Source organism: Crocodylus siamensis, chromosome 3 (assembly GCF_052110815.1).
Source record: "Crocodylus siamensis isolate JL-2025a chromosome 3, ASM5211081v1, whole genome shotgun sequence".
NCBI classification, from domain to species: domain Eukaryota; kingdom Metazoa; phylum Chordata; order Crocodylia; family Crocodylidae; genus Crocodylus; species Crocodylus siamensis.
This window is the reverse complement of record NC_143397.1, coordinates 67550202-67570843: the sequence shown is the minus strand read 5'-3', so window position 1 is coordinate 67570843 and position 20642 is coordinate 67550202. Positions and strand designations below refer to the sequence as shown.

At 44.0% G+C, this 20642-nt stretch overlaps 1 protein-coding gene across 2 annotated transcripts in view; it reads right to left on the bottom strand.

Moving 5' to 3' along the window:
- SRFBP1 (serum response factor binding protein 1) overlaps positions 1 to 20173 on the bottom strand; it is a 148796-nt gene extending 128623 nt beyond the window's left edge. For both annotated transcript variants that reach the window (XM_090038449.1, XM_090038450.1), the window contains exon 1: positions 20028 to 20173. In XM_090038449.1, the coding sequence (XP_089894575.1) occupies positions 20028 to 20132 (105 nt within the window). In that variant the 5' untranslated portion in view covers positions 20133 to 20173. The remainder of the gene's footprint in view (positions 1 to 20027) is intronic.
- Between the last annotated feature and the right edge of the window lie 469 nt (positions 20174 to 20642).

The following is a 20642-nucleotide window of genomic DNA, read 5'->3' as shown; positions in this document are numbered from 1 at the left end:
ATACCAATCGCTAAAGCATGTAAGAATTACTTCACAATTAGGGCGGCTAGGATCTGAACCAACTTCCAAGGGAGGTGGTGCTGGCTACTACCCTGGGGGTCTTTAAGAGGAGACTTGATGCCTACCTAGCTGGGATCATTTGAGCCCAGTTTTTTTCTCCTGCCCAGGCAGGGGGTCAGACTTGAAGAGCTACGAGGTCCCTTCTGACCCTACTTCTATGATTCTATGATAAAGCATACTTATCACATTAGAGAGCTTTTTAAAGAATCATTTGGCCTTTATGCTTACATATATAACAAGAAATCAAATCTGAATGTGCAATGTAGTTTGTATGCTACAGCTATACTACAGCTCCTTTAAAATAAAATGTGTAAGCTTCCCATAACTGTTTGCATGTTTTTTTCATTACTGAACACTACCACACCAAGGAACCACAGATGTTTTGTTTTATGAGTGCATCTAACTAGCCTACGTGGCCTACAACACACATTTTAAATAAACCACTTTGAGCTGAGGAAAAGTTGCAATTCTTGTTCTCAAACCCTGAACATATTTCTTTTTAAATTATAATTTACATAGAGCAAAGCCAGCAGCAAGTGACAAAACTGCTTTACATGTTTAATTACTTTTATAATCCGCTGAAAGAAAATCTATGTGAATGAATGATTTTAGCTTGCCATTAATACACTCTAACTGATGATGTGGCAACTTGAGAAACTTTAAAAACAGCTGCTGGAAGAGTTCCTAGAAAAAAGCACAGTTCCTTAGTATTCTCTCACAGGGTTTAAGTTTGGAAATTTCGTAAGCTTTGAAGAGACCTTTTCTTTAGGACATTTACATAGTCTGTAAAAGAATGCCAGTAATTCAACACTTGAAACATTTTAGGCAGAACTTAAACCCAAGCCATCCCATTTTTTTCTTGCAGCAAGTGCTTTGTTTAGAATGATTTAATAGAAACACAAGTAAAATCATATCTTCCAAGGAGCAAAGGGTGATTGTTCTCAAGTATTCTAGATTTAATAAGTACTTTTTACATTTATCACTAAGTTGAAATTTGTTTTCAGAGCAAAAGCATGAAGTTCTAGCCTGCGCATAGTCAGGAGAAGTTGGCAAAAATAAAAATAAGTATTTAGTAAAAAGGTGAAATTAAGATTTCCAGTAAGACTACTAAACCCTCAGCAATGTGATTAAAGTGAAAAAAATAGAAGAGAATGAGACGAAAAGGAGTGACTTCTACGTTACTAAAGCAACCACAGCAATTTTAAGGCAATAAACTAAACTAAACGATGAAAAACATTGTGGAGCAATACTTTTAAACTCCTGACCTCAAAAATGGAACATTCAGACAACTCCACTCCAGATCCATCCTTCAGGTGCAGAAAAGGGCTATTCTCCAAAATAATAATGCACCTTATCCAGACCATATACATCTTTAACATAGGTACACAGTTCTAAATATTTTAAACAAGGTCTTATTAATAGCTTGCAAAGTGGCACTAATACTGACGGGTCTCCACTAAAAGTAAACCACCTTATGCAGTGGGAATCAATCTTTTTGGCAGGCATGCCACAAAGTAGCCCTGCATCCTTCCCAAGTGCCACTCTGATCCCTTTCCTTGTCTGATCTGATGCTCTACTTACTTCTTCCTGCCCTGTGCTGCATAGCCTATCTTTTGCTCTGCTTTCTGTCCCCTCCCCAAGCTATGCACCACAGAGAGACTGGCTATGCCACGTGGCACACGTGCTTGTAGGTTGGCCACCCCTGATCAAATGCATCCTTACAGTGGACTAACTTTTCCTTGATCACATCACACTAGCATCTCATAATCATCCTAATAATCAACTAAAACCCACAAGATCTTCTTTTATCACTGCCCTAACTGACAAGCCTTCAGTAACAAAAATTCTTGCTATTAATCCTAAATACATGACTTTGCATTACTGAATTTCACAAGGTTTCTATTACTCCAATTCACATGGCTTTCTCATTCTTCCTATGTGGTAACTCAGTCCTCTGTCACACGGGCAATACCTTCCAACTTTGAGTCATCCCCAAATTTCATACATCTGGTTCTTTGCACCAAGGTTGCTAATGAAAATATTAAACCGGATGGGTCCCAAGACTTACCCCTGAGGACTTCCCATGGTTCTGGCGCTGCAGCATCCCGCCGGGCCGAGCCGGCTCCCCGCTGTGCCATGTTGGTTCCGAACATACAGCCAAGAACCACGTCTTGCCAAGACAGGATAGGCCTGGCTGGGCTGGCTTCATGCCGTGCTGAGAGGGTCTCAGCCATGCAGCTGGGAATCACACACTACAGCATGATAGGCCAGGCCAGGCTGACTTGTGCCGTACCATGAAGGTCCTGGCCTTGCAGCCAGGATCCGCATGACGTAGCATAGAGTCAGCCCATCCTATCTTCTCCTGACAGCACGTGGTTTGCGCTTCACGGCCTGGACTCAGGCAATGCAGCAAAAAGGGGTGGGCTGGACTGGCTCTGTGCTGTGTCATGTAGGTCCTGACCTTACAGCCAGGAACCATGTGCTGCTGGGAGGGGATGGGACAGAACGGGTCGGCTCCATGTGGTCCCAACCTCACAGCCAGAACTGTGTTTTGCTGGGACATGCCAAGCTGGCCCCATACCAGACCACATGGGTCCCGGCCTTGCAGCCATGCACTGCAGCCGGAATGGGATGGGTGAAGCTGGCTTCCCACCTCCCACCATACCCCTGACACACACCCACACCCACACCCTCCCACAGCAGCCACATATTTCTACCCCCACCACACCTAGACCCACATCTTCCCACACATCCCCACCCCTCCTCACACACCAGCAACTATACCCGCACACCCCATCACACCCACTCCCCAGCCACACAGGTCCTTATTCCCCCCCAATATACACAAATAAAACTGTATTTTGGGCTATTACACAATCGCCTCTCTACATACGCCACCCAAACAAACATAAAACAGGACTTTTTTTTTTAATAGAATTAAAATAAGTTATAGCAGATGTTTGAGTTTTTTATCATATGATTTGGGGTTTTTTCCAGTGTCAAGATGGCAACCCCCCCCCGCCCCAAAGGGAGTACTTCTGAGGCAAAGGGATGGACTTCCAGTGGCAAAGCTGAGGGCTTAGGGGTCAGGGCACCTGTTAAGGAGTGGAGATACCCTTGCAGCTCTTGACAGCTCACTAAAACTCGTTAAGCAGCCCTCCAGCCAAAGTAATTGCACACCCCTGACTTAGTTCATTATCTACCTATCAGTTATACTAGTGGTGCTCAACCCTCTAGCTGCATGGGCCAAATGAGTGATGCAAAGCTGTTCCACAGGGAGGATTGGCCCCATATGCCAGCACCTGACCCTGCATGCTGGGGTTGGAGTTCTGCACTGCCCTACATACCCAACAGCATGCAGGGCCACAACCTGCATGAACCCATGGAGAGACCCATGAACCAGATGACATTGTGCAAGCAGGCAGAACTGGCTAAGAGTTGAACATCCCAGAATTATAGTAAAGATACCCATATTCTCCAAACAGATAGTTGATGTGTTTTACCAGAGAACAGCTGTCACTCAGTGACAGGCAAAGTGTTTCCCCCTGACCTATTGGAATGACATTAATATGCTATGTTAATAGTAGTCATGCACAAGACCCAGCATAATTGCAATACAGACCACAATATATTAAGATCTTTAGGTCTAACAGGGGCTAGTAAGTTGTATGCATTATTTCTTAAAGAAAATATACACAGCTCTGAGCTATGTAACTCAGACAGTTTGGCTTCATTAAGAACATGTGTCCCTCATATTTTTCCTGTCCTTCCTTAAAATTCCACCCTATACCTCTGCGAGACTAAGGCATGTTTTTTTCATTATTATACAGAAGCCAGTATCTCTGAAAGGAACTTACTGTAAACTGGATGTACAAACAACATTCTTTCACAGGTCAACACAAAGCAATTCAGGAGCATACAAGTAGGCAAAGAAGTCTGATAACTTGATTTTTTATTTACTTTTGTCATCTTAGCTGTGGAAATCTCATCCTGACCAGCTGTCTAGCCAACTCCTAGAGAACAATACACATCCACCCCACATGCAAAACACAGAAATTGGTCCCCAACAAATAAACGCATAGATCTCCAATACCCGGCATCTAGCTTTGTTATAAAGAAGAAAGCTACATGGATAATACATGTATACAGAAAATACAGTAACAGGCACAAAACATTTTGAAAATTATTACTAGTCTTCTAAACAAATCTGAAAACAAAAAGCTCAACTTTTTCTTTAAGAAACTGAGATATAAGAAACCAATACAGTAAAAGCTCTGTTATCCAACATGAGTAGGGAATGCCAGGCCAGTTACCTAAAAATGCCAGTTATCTAAAAATACTGGAGGAGGGGGGAGGCTTGCATGTGGCAGCAGCAGTGGCGCAGGGTGGTACATGATGGCAGCAGCAGTGCAGTTCCAGTTAATCGAGTGTTTCGGTTGGTAGAATGCCGGATAGCAGAGATTTTACCGTATATTTCTACAAAACTGTGGTCTAATAAAAATATACTGGAATGCACTACCTAATAAGATTGCAGAATCTCTATTCCTTGGAATTTTAAACAGCAGATTAGAAAGAGACTTGGCTAGGATGGTTTAGTCAAGGACAATTCTACCTTGACCAGGGAGATGGACTACATGACCTCCTGAGGTCTCCCACCCTGCCAGCCTTACTTTCCTATAATCCTACTATATCTCAAAGTATGGATACACATAACAGACTGGTTTAAATGCAGTTTAAACCTGAAGCAGACAGACAAACAAATTTGTTAAACCAGTTTAAACCTATCTGGACAGGTTCAAAAGTACACCTGAAAACCCCCCTCAAAAGTACTCTTTTGAACTGGTTCACTGTGAACTGGTTTAATATTACATGTGGACAGCATGTTTTCTGTGAAAAGGGGCTAGCCAGTCCTCCAGGCATTCAATACTGCATAGCTCCTTACCCCTCTCTACCACTTTAATTGGCCATTGGTACATGGTAAAAATTCTACTGAGCCTTTTTTTTAAACAATGAGCAATAATCCCTTGCACTACTTGGTCAGTAAAAAAAAAAAAAAAGAAAGAATCATAGAAAATCAGGGTTGGAAGGGATCTTGGGAGGTCATCTAGTCCAACCCCCTGCTTAAAGTGGGACCATCCCCAACTAGATCATCCCAGCCAAAGCTTTGTCTAGCTGGGTTTTGAAAACCTCCAAGGATGGAGTTTCCACCATCTCTCTGGATAACCTGTTCCAGTGTTTTACTACCCTCCTAGTGAGAAAATTCTTCTTAATATCTAACCTAAATTTCCCTTGCTGCAACTTGAGACCATTGCTCCTTGTTCTGTTATCTATCACCACTGAGAACAGTCTAGCTCCATCCTCTCTAGAACCATGCTTTAGGTAGTTGAAGATTGCTATTAAATCCCTCATCAGTCTCGTCTTCTCCAGACTAAATAAGCCCAGTTCCCTCAGCCTCTCCTCATAAGTCATGTGCCCCAGCCCCCTTACCATTTCTACTGCCCTCAGCTGGACTCGCTCCAATTTGTCCATTTCCTCTCCGTAGTGGGGGACCCAAAATTGAACATGGTACTCCAGCCGTGGCTTCACCAGTGCTGAATAGAGGGGAATAATCACTTACCTTGATCTGCTGGCAACACTCCTACCAATGTAGCCCAGGATGCCATTAGCCTTCCTGGCAACAAGGGCACAGTGTTGGCTCATATTAAGCTTATTGTTTACTCTAACCCCCAGGTCCTTTTCTGCAGAACTGCTGCCCACCCAGTCAGCCCCTAGCCTGTACCACTGCATGGTACTGTTCTGTCTTAAGTGCAGGACTTTGCATTTGTCCTTATTGAACCTTATGGGATTTCTTTTGGTCCAATCCTCCAATTTGTCCATGTGTCTCTGAGTCCTAACCCTACCCATCAGCATATCTATTACTCTCCCCAGCTTGGTGTCATGTGCAGACTTGCTGAGGGTGCACTCTATGCCATCTTCCAAGTCGTTGATGAAGACACTGAACAAAACTGGCCCCAGGACTGACCTGTGGAGCATTACACTTGATACCAGCTGCCAACTAGACATCAAGCCATTGACTATTACCCTCTGGGCCTAATGATTCATCCAGTTTTCTATCCAACTTACAGTCCATTCATCCAGCCTATACTTCCTTAGCTTGCCTCCAAGGATGTTGTGGGAGATCATATCAAAAGCCTTGCTAAAGTCAACGCATACCACATCCACTGGTCTCCCCCAGGGGAAGGAGGGGTCTGTCGAGCATGCTGCATAAGGGGCCAGCAGCGACTCCTCAAACCCAGTGCCACGTGCTCCAGCTGCCACAGTGCCTCCTCAGGCCGAGCCAGCCATGCGCCTCTACCACTCATGGTACTGGGGCCACATGGGGGTTGGCCCAGCCCTTAGGTGGGGTTAAGCACACGGCTGGCTTGGCTTAAGATGCTGCAGCAGCTGGAGCAGGTGGCGCCAGGCCTCAGGGGTCACTGCAGCCCCAGGGCATTCCTGAGGGATGGTGGCATAGCAGCTCCAGTCTGGGAGGCACTGCCCCCAGGATCTCTGCTGCACTGCCTTGTTGTGCTGCTCCCTCGTAGGAACGCCCTGGGGCCACACTCACTGCATAAGGGGCCAGCAGCGACTCCTCAAACCCAGTGCCACGTGCTCCAGCTGCCACAGTGCCTCCTCAGGCCGAGCCAGCCATGCGCCTCTACCACTCATGGCACTGGGGCCACATGGGGGCTGGCCCAGCCCTTAGGTGGGGTTAAGCACACGGCTGGCTTGGCTTAAGATGCTGCAGCAGCTGGAGCAGGTGGCGCCAGGCCTCAGGGGTCACTGCAGCCCCAGGGCATTCCTGAGGGATGGTGGCATAGCAGCTCCAGTCTGGGAGGCACTGCCCCCAGGATCTCTGCTGCACTGCCTTGTTGTGCTGCTCCCTCGTAGGAACGCCCTGGGGCCACACTCACTGCATAAGGGGCCGGCAGCAACTCCTCAAACCCAGTCCCATGTGCTCCAGCTGCCACAGCGCCTTCTCAGGCTGAGCCAGCCATGCGCTCAGCCCCACCTCAGGGTTGGGCCAGGCCCTGCAAGGCTCCAGCACCACAGGTGGGAGGGGGAAGGATGCAGCACACCTAGCAGGGGCTGCCCCACTGAGACCAGACCCCCATTCTCTGGGGCAAGCTAGGGAGGGCCTAGCCTGGCAAGCCCTCCAAGTACAAGCCACGGCAGCACAAGTGCGGTGGGACATGCAGGGAACCTAACACCCTGCCCAGATCCAGCCATCACAGGGAGCCAGGCAGACCCACCATGAGGCCACGATTCTCATTGCTACAACAGGAAAGCCCCACCTGACCCGAGTGTAGGGCCTGGCACATCTCCATGGCAGCGGGATCTGGGGAGAAGACAGATCTGCAGTGCCAGGACAGTGCCCCCTAGTAGGTCAGCTTTGCCTACCACCCCCTGCCCATGTCTTCCTCTCCAGCATGAACTCATTTAATATAAAAATATTACAATAAAACGCACAGTCTACCACAATATATACTCAAAATACCCGTGTTGTTTTGATCTCCTGCAGATCCATCAGGTTAGTCTCACTGTTTCAGGCTCTTTAGTAACAGAAGACTATTCTGTAGGGATTTCAAACCGGACTTTGGTTGTTATGGCATTTGCTATACATCTGAAAACCATACAGCAATGCCTGCCTGTGTACATTTTTATGTTATTTCATCTTTTTGGTTACTTATTTGGAGGGCCACATCCACAACAAGTTTACATAATATAAAAAGGGCTTTAAAAGAAACAAAAAACTGTCCCAGTTTCTATAACTCACAACTGCTGAAGCCAGAACGGAAGCATACACCTAAGACAGTGGCTCTGAACCAAGTCAAATCGCACATTTTTGAATAAGCGTCAGCTTGTCACATCTTCTATAGGAGAGATCAGCAATGTTTTCTGGTGGGGGAGCCAGAAAGACTGAGCTCAGATCTGAGGTGGGTCTAATAGGACCCGGCTATTTCCCCTGCTTCTCCCTCTTGCCTGGTCATAGCACAGTGCTGCGAGAGCTTCTCTTTTGAAGCCCCCGGTGTGCAGCTGTGCCACAGCATGGATTGAGTTCCTCATTGCCAAATGTTGCTGAAGCCACAGCTCCACAAGCCAAATCCGGCCCACAGGCCAGAGGCTGCTGTCCCAGTTCTACACAATGGAAGTGTCAATCATTTTTCATGTTAAGCATATGTTCAGGACAGAACTCTCAAAAGCAGCCACTGACAAGAGTAGTTGCTGATTATGTACTGCCATCTAGCAATTTTTTCATAGGAGTTTAGTTTATCCACATAACTGCCTTGAAATTATCCACATACCTGCTTTGAATACCCATGATGGTATTCCATTAGACAAATGAGGCATTGAAACAAAAACTCTTCTTGTAATACATTTAATTTTCTATTTTTTCTTCCCTTTTGTGTGTTCCAAGCAATGCATTCAAAAATACTGTAATCCTGAAAGTTTGCAGGCATCAATATATGGGGAGATAATGACAAGGTGTCTTTTCAATACAAAAAACAACCTTGTAAAATAATATATAAGGAACACGGGGCTAAAAGAGACTTCTTGCATCATTTAACTTTACTTCTCTGCCTTTGTAGCCATCACATAATAAACTTCACCTTAAAGCAAGCAAGCAAACCCCTCAGTTTCTTGCCTCTACTATTCTAATAGAAAGTTGTTTCATAACCTGGCTATTCTAGCAGGTGGGAACTTTCTTATTTTCATCCTACTTTTGAAACTGAACCAGCTACAGAAACACTGCAAAAGCACTCATGAGTTGGATATAAATTTATAGAACATAGGTTTTGCTTGATTCCCTACATGGTTTTATTTTTATAGTGCTTCTTGTGTCTTAAGAAAAGGGGAATATTAATTTCCTAGCACTATACATGAAAAATATTCTGCTTTCCTACTTAATTCTCAAATATCACACTCGCTCATACCTTTCATGTTGCTTCAATTTTCTGTCAAACATTTTTCCCCCAACCATCCAATGCACTGGAATCCATCCAAATCAACATGTGAAATTTTGTTCTGTCACTCGAAATACAGAAATAGGATTTCAAGAAGAAACAACACCCATGTAAAAGCACTAGAAGACTGGTGAGTTAAGGCAGTGATTCTCAACCAGTGGGCTAAAAGATCCTTTTGAGGATGTCACACAATATTAGCACTATATGACGTGTAAACAACAATACATGATTCAGAAAACAAATCAAACCCATAGAGTCAAAACATTCTGACCTGTTTTTGTCTTTCAGAGTTCTTTATGACAGAAAATTCTCTCTCATTTTTCTGAGGTCAAAAATGGGTGAAAGTGAAGAGCTGGCATTTTAAAAGGGGTGTCTTGAGTCTAAAAAGATTGAGAACCACTGCTGCTCATTCTCCACCTTCAGTATCACTATTAAGGAAGGATGCTTAACTTCAAGGAACACAATCGCATTCTTAAGCGCCTTCCAAATTCAGGGATATAGTCAAGACCTTCTGTTAATTGCATATCAACATTCAATTTCTGACTACAGTAATAGTAACTACAGAGAAGAAAACTGCTTCAAAATTAATTTTGAAACTGAATGGTTGTAAATCAAAATTCACAGAATATTAAAGGTTACTAAACAAACTCTTTGCCACTGTTTTAAACTAGTCATATTCAAAGAAAATTATGACAACATTCTTTCAAAGCCTGGTTTTCTTCTATACAAATAAAAAAGAAAAGTACAATCATTAGTTGAATTATACCTTTGAAAATCATGTAAAAAATGCTGCAATAGTCACAGAACATGTCTATACCTATAACAGATGATTTTGAGAAATTTTATGCCATAGATGAGGAAAACTAATGATATAATCTGAAACCACAATGGATGGTATAGCTACATTTAAATTTTTTGTCATGTTTTAACATGATTGCATATGCTAGTTTAGAAATGACATGCTTACAGCTGGTCTTGTTTAAAATATATCCTTACTGTCTTATGCCAAGGTATAACTATAGGGGTCTCTAATCCAACTACTATGCACACAATTTCTTGTCAATAAGTACTTTAAACTTAGCCTAGCACACTTATTAAGAGGTGCAGACTGAAGTAGAAGTGCTGTTAATGCTTGAGCTAGTAATACACTAGGAATTCAGCTATTCTCTGCAGCTCAGCTGCTCTTGTGCAGACACCATTTCTACCTGAGCTTGGGTAGGAGGAGTTAACTCAAGCAGACACTGTAGTAAAGGCAGTGCCCTAGATCAGTGGTCTCCAAAGTGGGGTGCACAAGACAATCCACTGGGGTGCGGGAAGAAAGTATTAGAACTTCTATTTATATTTCTATAAATATACATATATCCAGGGTGCATGCTCAAAATTTTTTCTTACTGATAGGGGTGTGCAAATACAAATATACATATATTGGGGGTGCGTGCTCAAAATTTTTTTAATGATAGAGGTAAGCGATCAAAAAAGTTTGGAGACCGTTGCTCTAGATGACAGCTAAGGTTAGCATTGTATATATCCTGTTTATGCTAGGCTTCAAAATATGGTAATTATTAAAATATAGCTAAATATCAGAGCAGAAGATATATGCAGGAGGAAGCATATAGACAATCCAAACTATCACTGTATTTTGGCATGTATTTGCTTGGTTTGGGTTTGGGTTTATTTGCTTGCTTGCTAAATGACTTCTTGTGGCTTATTGCCTACAATAGATATTATCTCCATTATTAACAACTGCTTTTTGGTAGGAATATCACAATTTGCTAGTGTGGAAATAATTGTTATAGTATGATCACTTTTAGCATAGTATCTAGTGATGTTGTAGTCCTCTGGAACAATTTCACATTAAGTTAAACAGCAGAAGTGAAAAAATGATCACATGAAGAACTATCAAGCCATAATTTATTTTCAACTGTTCTTTGCTTTGACCAAACCGCACCCCCCCACATACACACAAGGTTTCAAAACGACAAAGGGAAGCTGCTTTTCCTTTCATTATCTAGAATGGTCATACAGATGATCTGTTTCATGGCAGTCAAATAAGGCTGGTGAATACATGTTGGAGGTGGGAAATAACTTTCAGTTATGAAAGGACTGGATCAAGACTGCAGGGCTTTTTGTAGACCAACCCATCTGTGGTGGCTGAGTGGAGGCTGTATTAGCACAGCTCCAGAATTTAGGAGGCAAATACTGCCACTGATCATTCCCCTTTTTCCTCTGCAGTCAACCTGAGTCACCATTGATGACCAAATATTTCAAATTTGGTGATGGACAAGAGAGGCAGCAGCAATGTTCCTCACCCCCCACCAGGTTCTAGACTCAAACCAACACAGCAGTTCTAGCAGCTGTGTTGACAAGCCCTGCAGGCCACCAGCTGGATCAGCTTTGAGTTATGAGAATTACTGTTTTTATCATAAATACAGTAGTACAATCCTTTCTGTAGCTTCATTTACTCTTGTACAATGGTGTCTTATTCTGCCTCCAGTACTGGAATAAGCAATATCAATATAAACATTAGCCTTTGATGGGAAGGATTAAATATAAAACCAATAAATAAATAAAATAAACAATTTATGCAAGTAAAACAGGCCCCAAAATGTCAAAGTCTGGATGCTAAAAGCTGTATAACTTCTGTGTATTAAATAAGTCATAAATTCTGACAATGAATGAAGATTTGGAGCTTTTCAACACTTACAAATCTTTATTATTTGTCAGTTTTTCCTCCACCTAAAACTACAAATTGAAAAATCTATGACACAGATCAACTAAGATGACAGAGAATATCAACTCAAGTTATTGATAAATACTGCCCTCTCAATGCAGAGGAAGAATTAGCACGGTGAAAATAATTTCTGAGTGGAAAAACAAAAATCACCATCCTCAAGCCACTCAGTACTAGATCATTTTCCCATCCTGAACATTGGCAGTTTAGTTATCACCTTAATTATAAACAGAAGTCACTATTACCCCAAAGGTAATTAAAAATACTTAAAAACTTGTAATATTGTAATTATGCGACACATGCGGTCATCAAGAAGTTTCAGCTTCAACTCCAAGAAGTGTAGTCAGAACATTGTTCTGTGAACCAAAAAAATATATATGTTGTCTGTGCCAGTGTTTCATGGGAGACTGAGACTAACAATCAGATCATAACTTGGGAGGAAGGGAGAAAAGGAAAGGATACATGTGATAACTAAGAAAGTTCTCTTTGAAAACTTAACTGACTTTTGATAAGCAGGCACACAATTTTTATTACATTCATTTAATAAACACGCTGAAAGAAGTTTTTCCAAACCTTTACTTTGAATCTTTATAAGATTGGAAGCTTCCATTTATTCTAACCAGTTTATTCTGACAAAAAATTCTTATGTCAATGGTCTACAGTAATTCCTGTTACAGCTATTAACCAACAAGTTCTCTGTAAGACACTTTCTTCAGATTGTGTTTTCAGATAAATCAATAACTTTAAAAACTTGCCATGTAAAACTACATTTTAGAGCTGAACTACTATATCCAATTACAGAAGAGTAAAGCAGTCAAAGCATGTTCAAATCTGGATTAGACTGGTTAACTAAGATTCTTCAAAAAATTTTACTTTACAACTGTTCTGGAAATCTTTTTTCAGATGCACTCTACTTAAATGCCCTATACTGTTCAGCAGGGCACCAATACTAATGACATAAAATGCCAGCTGTCATAAGAACTGCCATACTGGGTCAGATGAAAGGTCCATCTAGTGTTGAATTCATCTGTATCCCCATAAAAATCTGGGACTTTATGGTTAATCTCCTCTAACCCTAGAGAAGCTGTCCATTAGGCCAAGAAGGATGGTCCTAGGCAACTGCAGGGCTGTCTTCCTTCCCCTTGTCTATGCATGTCTCCAAGTGTAGTTTCACTGGGCAGCATCCACTGGCTCCTTCCATGCATTCAAGAGGCAGTGAGTGTTAGCCAGAATTCTCTGCTCAAGTGTTCCCCCTTGACATTCCTGTTCAGCAATTCTCAACCAAGGTGCCACAGGAGAGGACAATATCAGCACCATAAGGTGTGGAAACACACACACACACACACACACGCACACACACACGATAAACCCAGAGATTTCAAGTAGGAATCCATAACATCAAAAACATTCTGACTGGCTGTGGCCTTTCTGAGTTCTCTGCAACAGAAGAATTGTGCTGCTATTTTTCAGTAGTCAAAATATGACTTAAAAACTAGGGGTGGCATTTTCCAAAGGGTGCCTTGAGTATAACAAAGGTGTCTTAAGTCTAAAAAGGTTGAGCACCATTACTGTAGTTACAGGCATGTAATCAGCACTTCCATGTATCATTATATTTCCCCAAAAGTTTGCTGTACAGTTTGTAGCATATGTCTAGCCATGGGGGCGGGGGGGAGAGGCTCAGTTTCCAATGGACCTAGGCCTCGTGTCACTGTACAACAAATAGGCCTGTCTCTGATAAGGAAAAGTAGTGGCTGCTGTATATGAAGAGTCTAAGACACAGGGCATCATGTTCCATCCCCAGCAATGCACATTACCAGTTATCAGAAGTCATAGGGTTAGGGGTACCTCAAAGGATCAGACTGCATCTCTGACTGTTTTAACAGACTCATGTACTTACCACTCACAAAACATCTAATCCCTTCTTTGAACCTGATTAGACCACTGGTCTCCACTGTGTTGCAAGTGGATAGACAACTGGATTAATAGTCATAAGTTATTATAAATGGATCTGTGTTAGAATGGCAGGAGGTTTCAAGTGAAGTTGGACAGAGGTCTGATCTGGATCCAGTGCTGTTCAATGTGCTTATTAGTTATTTGGATGCCAAAATAGAGATATTCCTGACCAGATTTGCAGGAAAGGAATATACACACACACTGGAGGACAAGACAATTCAGAAAGATGTTGATGAATTGGTAAGCTGGGCCAAAGGCAACAGGATGAAGTTCACTACAAAAAAATGCAAAGTGCTATACCTTAGAAAGAATAATCAAAAAGCACACATGAAAATGGGTGAAAAGCAGCTGGATGGTAGCCAAGTGGAGAAGGATCCTTCAGTCTTAAGGTACCACAGACTCAATACAAGTCTATAAGGCAGTACAGTTACAAAAAAAGACAAATTCGATTCCTGGCTGCATCAATTGGACTATTAGGTGTCAAAAACACAGAAGCTGATAGAGCTGGGCACTGGTTAGGCACTCTCTAATACTGTGCGCAGTTTTAGATTCCACATTTTTAAAAAGGACACGGCAAAGTTAGAGAGGGTCTAAACGCAGGTAACAAAAATAGAGGGCTTGGAAAACAAGCCTTATGAGGAGCGACTGAGAGAAATAAGCGGGTTCCACTTGCAAAATGTCACCAGAGGTGCACCAATACATCGGTCCCATATCAGATCAGCACCAATGTAAGGACAATTAACAGCACTGGCAATCAATCGTGGCTGATAATGTGGCCAAAAATGCATGCGTACAGCCACAGCACAGTACAGCACATAAGGTGGCTAGAAGCACAGCCCCCGCAGCGTGGAGAACAGCATCGGGCTGGTAAGTCTGTTGTGGGGGAAGAGGTAGGGGGAGGTATGGAGGCATAGATAGAGGCCCCCGTGGCGAGGGAGGGAGTGGGGCTGGGACAGGCACTGTCCAGCCAGGGCACAGGACAGAGCCATGACCAGCTCGTTTGAGGAGCAGGGGGCTCCCACTGCTATGTGCACCCCGTGAAGGCATGAGGGGCATGTGCCCCCAGATATCCATGCGGGGCAAGCGTGGGCTGCTGCTGTCCTTGGTGTTTTTGGGAACCTCACCTGGTAGCTGCATAAGAGGCTTGTTTGTGTTTGAAATAGGCTGGATGGACACTCATCTAAGACGGTTTAGACTGGAATCTAGTCAGGGGTTTGGACTAGATAGCCTCCCAAGATCCCTTCCAGCCCTATTCATCTGTTTTGATGAATGACAAAAATATCTGAACTTCAAAACCTTTGAGAAATTTCAAAAATGTTGTATTAAGTGCTTCTAGGAAAAAACAAAACAAAAGGATAAGAGCCTAATCAGAAGGGGTATGGATTCTGAAGCAAATGACAGTACCCAGTCAAAAGTAAATGCTATAAGAGTATATGGTGTAAATAAATGTATTGTATGGTCAAAATTAATAATGATAACTACAATTTGTGTAGTTATATTCCCCAAATTAAAAAAAATGTTTAAAGAAAAACAGTTCATAAACCTCTCTTCTTCCAAAACTCATCTTTCAAAACACAGGCTAGTACTGCTAGTCAGCTCACCTTAGAGATGAAGATAGGAACAGGAAGAGGAAGGGAAAGAGTGAAGCAAATGACAACAAAATTGGATGACGGAGGATCTCACTTAAGAAGCCAACTAAGCCACCTGCTGTTTTGATAGAGCACTTATAACCAGTGTCTCCTTACAATTGCCAAAACCTATTTAAATATGTCAGCAGTTACAAATGAATCTAAAGGAGATATTTTATGTACCTCAACAGCCATAAAATGAAATGAAAGTTTAAAGTCCACCCCTGCCCCCAAAAACCAAAAGACCCAAACAAACATTCTGTCATATTTTAATTTGTGGAACAGGTTTTTGTTTCAATATTAAGAGGAGAGAGCCAACTACTGTTTGTTCAAGCAACACAATCAGTAGAATCTGTTTCCACCACCTCCTGAACACAGGAGAGAGCTGTCCATCTGGTAAGCAGCAACTGCTCATGTAATTTTTCTTTTTTGGTCCCCAGAGTATATATTAATTTGTTTAGCAAATTAAAATGTTACTTGGCAGAAACCAGCTAAAATCCTTTTTAAGAACACTTATTTGACTTCCAGTTAGGCTAGGTAATCTGCTAATTGAATTAAACAGTATACATGCTAACACCGATAGTAAAGCATCTTTTCTTGCTTACCAGATCAATAGCTAGGGATGGAATTCCTTAAAAATTTGTTTCCTCCCTTTACCCTGTGTAGATCCATGAAAAATACAGTCATTCATTATTATCTCAAAAAGTGCCTTAACAGCAAGGCTTCATAGCTCAGACTTTTCCATGCTCCATATATCCTCATTATGTATATTACATACAATCTGTATGGAATAGCAATTTCCACAGTACTGTAGCTGCAAACTCCTGGAACTGATTATCGTATAGAGAATATGCCAATGGCAGAACAGTTTTTGAGCAGTGAGGCAGTAGGTTTCAAACTAAATCAAATCACCAGTCACCAAGTGCTAGCACTGACGAAATATGTTGAGAATGAATTTGAAAAACAATTAGAAGATAAAACACTAGAGCTACCCTTCTTCAGCATCTAGTACCTATGAGGTTACCTGGCATACTAGACTGCTACACAGCAGAACCACACCACTCATATCCAACTTAATTTACATTAGGCTGCCAAGTGAAGGACAAGCTGTGCAGCTTTTTGCTTAGACTTTTAATTCAAAAGTGCTGCTTCTCCACTCAGCTAGAGTTCATCAGCAGTCCTGCATGCAGATCAGAAAAGCTGCACCTTTTGAAAAAAGGTGCAGCAAACAACTGGAGGACCTCAGTGGTCCAAGTGCAAGCATCTGCTGTGACTGAAAATAATTCCAGGCTGGTTCCCACACCCTCATATTCACAAGGGCTACAAAGCCTACTCTACAAAATACCCAGGTTCTACAGTACTCAGCTGCTGCTCTGAAGAACATATTTACTTGCGATTCCACACCACAAAACTAGAAATTGGAGATTTTAGAAAAACAGACAACACACAGTGCTATAGACTTTATTTAATATATTTGCCAATGAGCTGCCATCTTGTTTCAGAATAGTGTCCACAAAAGAGACTTGCATCAGAATAGTTCAATTATATTGGAATTAATATTTTGCTGTAACTATAAGAGAAATTTCCTTCATCCAGAGGAGGATGACACCAAACTTTGGGGCAAAGCATCCACACCAGAAGACAGGCAGGTGATCCAAGCTGACCTGGACAGGCTCAGCAAATGGGCGGATGAGAACTTGATGGTGTTTAACACCGAAAAATTCAAGGTTCTCCACCTTGGGAAGAAAAACCTGCAGCATCCTTATAGGCTCAGCAGTGCTACGCTGGCTAGCACTACAGAAGAAAGAGACTTGGGGGTCATCATTGATCACAAGATGAACATGAGCCTGCAATACAATGCTGCAGCTGCTAAAGCAGCCAAAACGCTGGCTTGCATCCATAGATGCTTCTCATGCAAATCCTGGGACGTCATTCTTCCCTTGTACTCAGCCTTGGTGAGACTGCAGCTGGAGTACTGTGTTCAGTTTTGGGCTCCACAATTCAAAAAGGACGTGGAGAATCATAGAATCATAGAAGTAGGGTCGGAAGGGACCATGTAGATCTTCAAGTCCGACCCCCGGCCTGGGCGGGAGAAAAACTGGGCTCAAATGACTTCAGGCAGGTAAGCATCAAGCCTCTTCTTAAAGATCCCCAGGGCAGAAGCCAGTACCACTTCCCTTGGAAGTTGGTTCCAGCTCCTAGCCGCCCTAACTGTGAAGTAGTTCTTGTGGATGTCTAATCTAAACCTACTCTCCAACAAGAAGCTTGAGAGAGTCCAGAGAAGAGACACGTGCATGATCAGAGGTCAGGATAACAGACCTTATGACGGCAGGCTGAGAGCCATGGGGCTCTTTAGCCTGGAAAAGTGTAGGCTCAGGGGTGAGCTGATGGCCACCTATAAGTTTATCAGGGGTGATCACCAGTATCTGGGGGAACATTTGTTCACCAGAGCGCCCCGAGGGATGACAAGGCCGAACAGTCATAAACTACTGCAAGACCGTTTTAGGCTGGACATAAGGAAGAATTTCTTTCCTGTCTGAACCCCCAAGGTCTGGAACAGCCTACCATCGGAGGTGGTTCAAACACCTACACTGAACACCTTCAAGAGCAAATTGGATGCTTATCTTGCTGGGATCCTATGACCCCAGCTGACTTCCTGCCCTTTGGGCAGGGGGCTGGACTGAATGATCTTCTGAGGTCCCTTCCAGCACTAGTGTCTATGAAATCTATGAAAATGGTCATGCTTATTGTATTGTATCTATGTAGTTAAGCGGAGTAAAATTAAGGTACAAAGCATATTGTGCAGATGAAAGATGCCACGCACTTAAGCTGTTTCAGCATTCAAGAAACATATGAATAACTGGATGAATATAACATCATCTTATTCTGTAGGCATAAAAGTAAAGTATCCATTACAGGGGTGGCAATGTCCAGCCTGCAGGCCAGATCAGGCCTGTAGCAGACTCCATTTCCCAGCAGCCCCAGCCCATGTCACTGCTGACTGTTTCCATGGAGATCCCAGGAGCAGAGGGACATGGTGGCACAGGACCAAGGTTCCACAGAGACTAGCCCAAGCAGTGCTGGCAGGGTGGATAGCTCAGTGGAGAGCTGCCTGGGGAGGCAGAACTGGAATCTTGCAGCAGTGACAGCATGGGCCAAAGCTAGTACAGAGCTGTGATCTGCCACCTGCACTTCCTGGACAGGGGTGTGCAGGCAGTGAACTGTGGCTCTGCCTTAGCTTTCCCTGGTCCAGGAAACTGGTAGCTCTTAGTATTCATTCGCTTTCAGACTATAGACAAACAGAACAATTCTTCTGGTGCAAAGAACTCTGAGAGACCACAGCAGGACAGAATGCTTCTGATACCGTAGATTCTTCTATGAAGTCTCTGGGTTTGTAACCATAAAAACTGGCAGTGCCCACTCTTGCAAGGTGCTGCAAGCAACTGAGCTTGCTAAAATGCCACTTACTAGTTAAAGCTGAGCAAAGCAGCCACAAATTTAATCAAAGTGGAAGGTTGGTCAAGGATGGTAAGAAAATGATGTTCAGAAAAAATAAAAGGAAGACAAGAAAAGTCTGCCAGTCTGAGTGTGTTCACACAGACAGAGGGGACAAAACCCAGGAGTGAAAACTCAATTCTGCAAATAACTTGTTAACAGCCAACAGCAGTAGCAAGCGTTATAGTAAAAATAACAAAGATGCAAGTAACAAAACGTATAAAAACAGGTTGGGAACAAAGGGTGATGGGCACAAATGAAACCGGGGGGGAGGCAGGGGCTTACACTGGACATTAAGCTGAATACAAGTCAACAGTGTGTCCTTGTTGCAAACAAAGCTAACAGCAGCCTGGGCTGCATTACTGAGAGTGGTGCCAACAGACTGGAGGGAAGTGATTCTTCCCCCCTATTCAACACTGGTGAAGCCACATCTGGAGTACTGTGTTCAGTTTTGGGCTCCCCACTACAGAAAAGATATGGACAAATTGGAGTGAGTCCAGCAGAGGGCAATGAAAATGGTTAGGGGGCTGGGGCACATGACTTATGAGGAGAGACTGAGGGAACTGGGCTTATTTAGTCTGAAGAAGAGAAGACTAAGGGGATCCGACAGCAGTCTTCAACTACCTGAAGGGTGGTTCAGAAGAGGATGGAGCTAGACTGTTCTTAGTGGTGGCAAATAACAAAACAAGGAGGAATGGTCTCAAGTTGCAGCAAGAAAGATTTAGGTTGGATATTAGGAAAAAACTCTCATTAGGAAGGTGGTGAAACACTGGAACAGATTAGCTAGAGAGACGGTGCAGTCTCCACACCTGGAGGTTTTTAAGACCCTGCTCGACAAAGCCCTGGCTGGGATGATCTCGCTGCGGTTGGTCCTGCTTGGAGCAGGGCGTTGGGCAGATACCCTGAGATTCCCTGCAGCCCTCATTTTCTAGGCTTCTGCGACTAGGTGCCTCCAGCCTCAACGTCCCAGTGCAAAGCCCGCCACCGGGGGACGTCCCCGGGGCGGGGGCCGCGCTCGCTGTGCAGTGCCTGACACGGGCGGAGGCGGGTCTCTCCCCGCGCCGCCCCTCAGCACAGCCCGCCGGCGCAGCGCGGTGCAGAGCGAGCAGGACCCGGGCGGCGGCGGGAGAGGGAGGCGGCCCGCGCGCCACTCACCTCATTGTTGACGTTAAGCACGTGCGCCATGATAGCCGCAGCCGGCTCGAACCCCAACTCCTTGCACCCCCCCCAACACGTTGGGCGAAGCGAAACTGCGCGCATGCGTAGTTACGGGGGCGGGGCGGGGCAGGGCAGCGCCGGCGCTCTAGTTGGGCTCTCGCTGGTTGCATGCCGCTCTAGCCCGAATCTCGGTGGCCAACGTCCTCCAGGCCCTAGGGGCGGGGCTGTCCCGCCTGAGCTGAGCCGCTCTCCCTGCGCGGGGCGGGGCATAGTTGTGGGCGGCCCCTCGCCATGGGCGTGTAACATGGGCTGTGGCAGGGCATCGCCCTGTCAGTAACGTGGCTTTCCTGGCTTACAGGACGAGGTGCTCCAACAGCAGACTCCAAGCCAGAGGCTTCGGCTTCAGCCGGGTTCCCAGCCCTTACACGTGGGGGCTGCGGGGTGTCCTCGTGCACTTTCATCCCCCTTTGATTCCTGTTCTCCCCTCAGTTTTAGATCTGGAAAGATGGTAACCCTAGGGCTGTGCATCCGGAGAGACTGGGAACTGGTCTCAAGAGCCAAGGCTTTAAGATAACCTGGACCTGCAACCGCTAATGTACTTGGTGGCTTGGC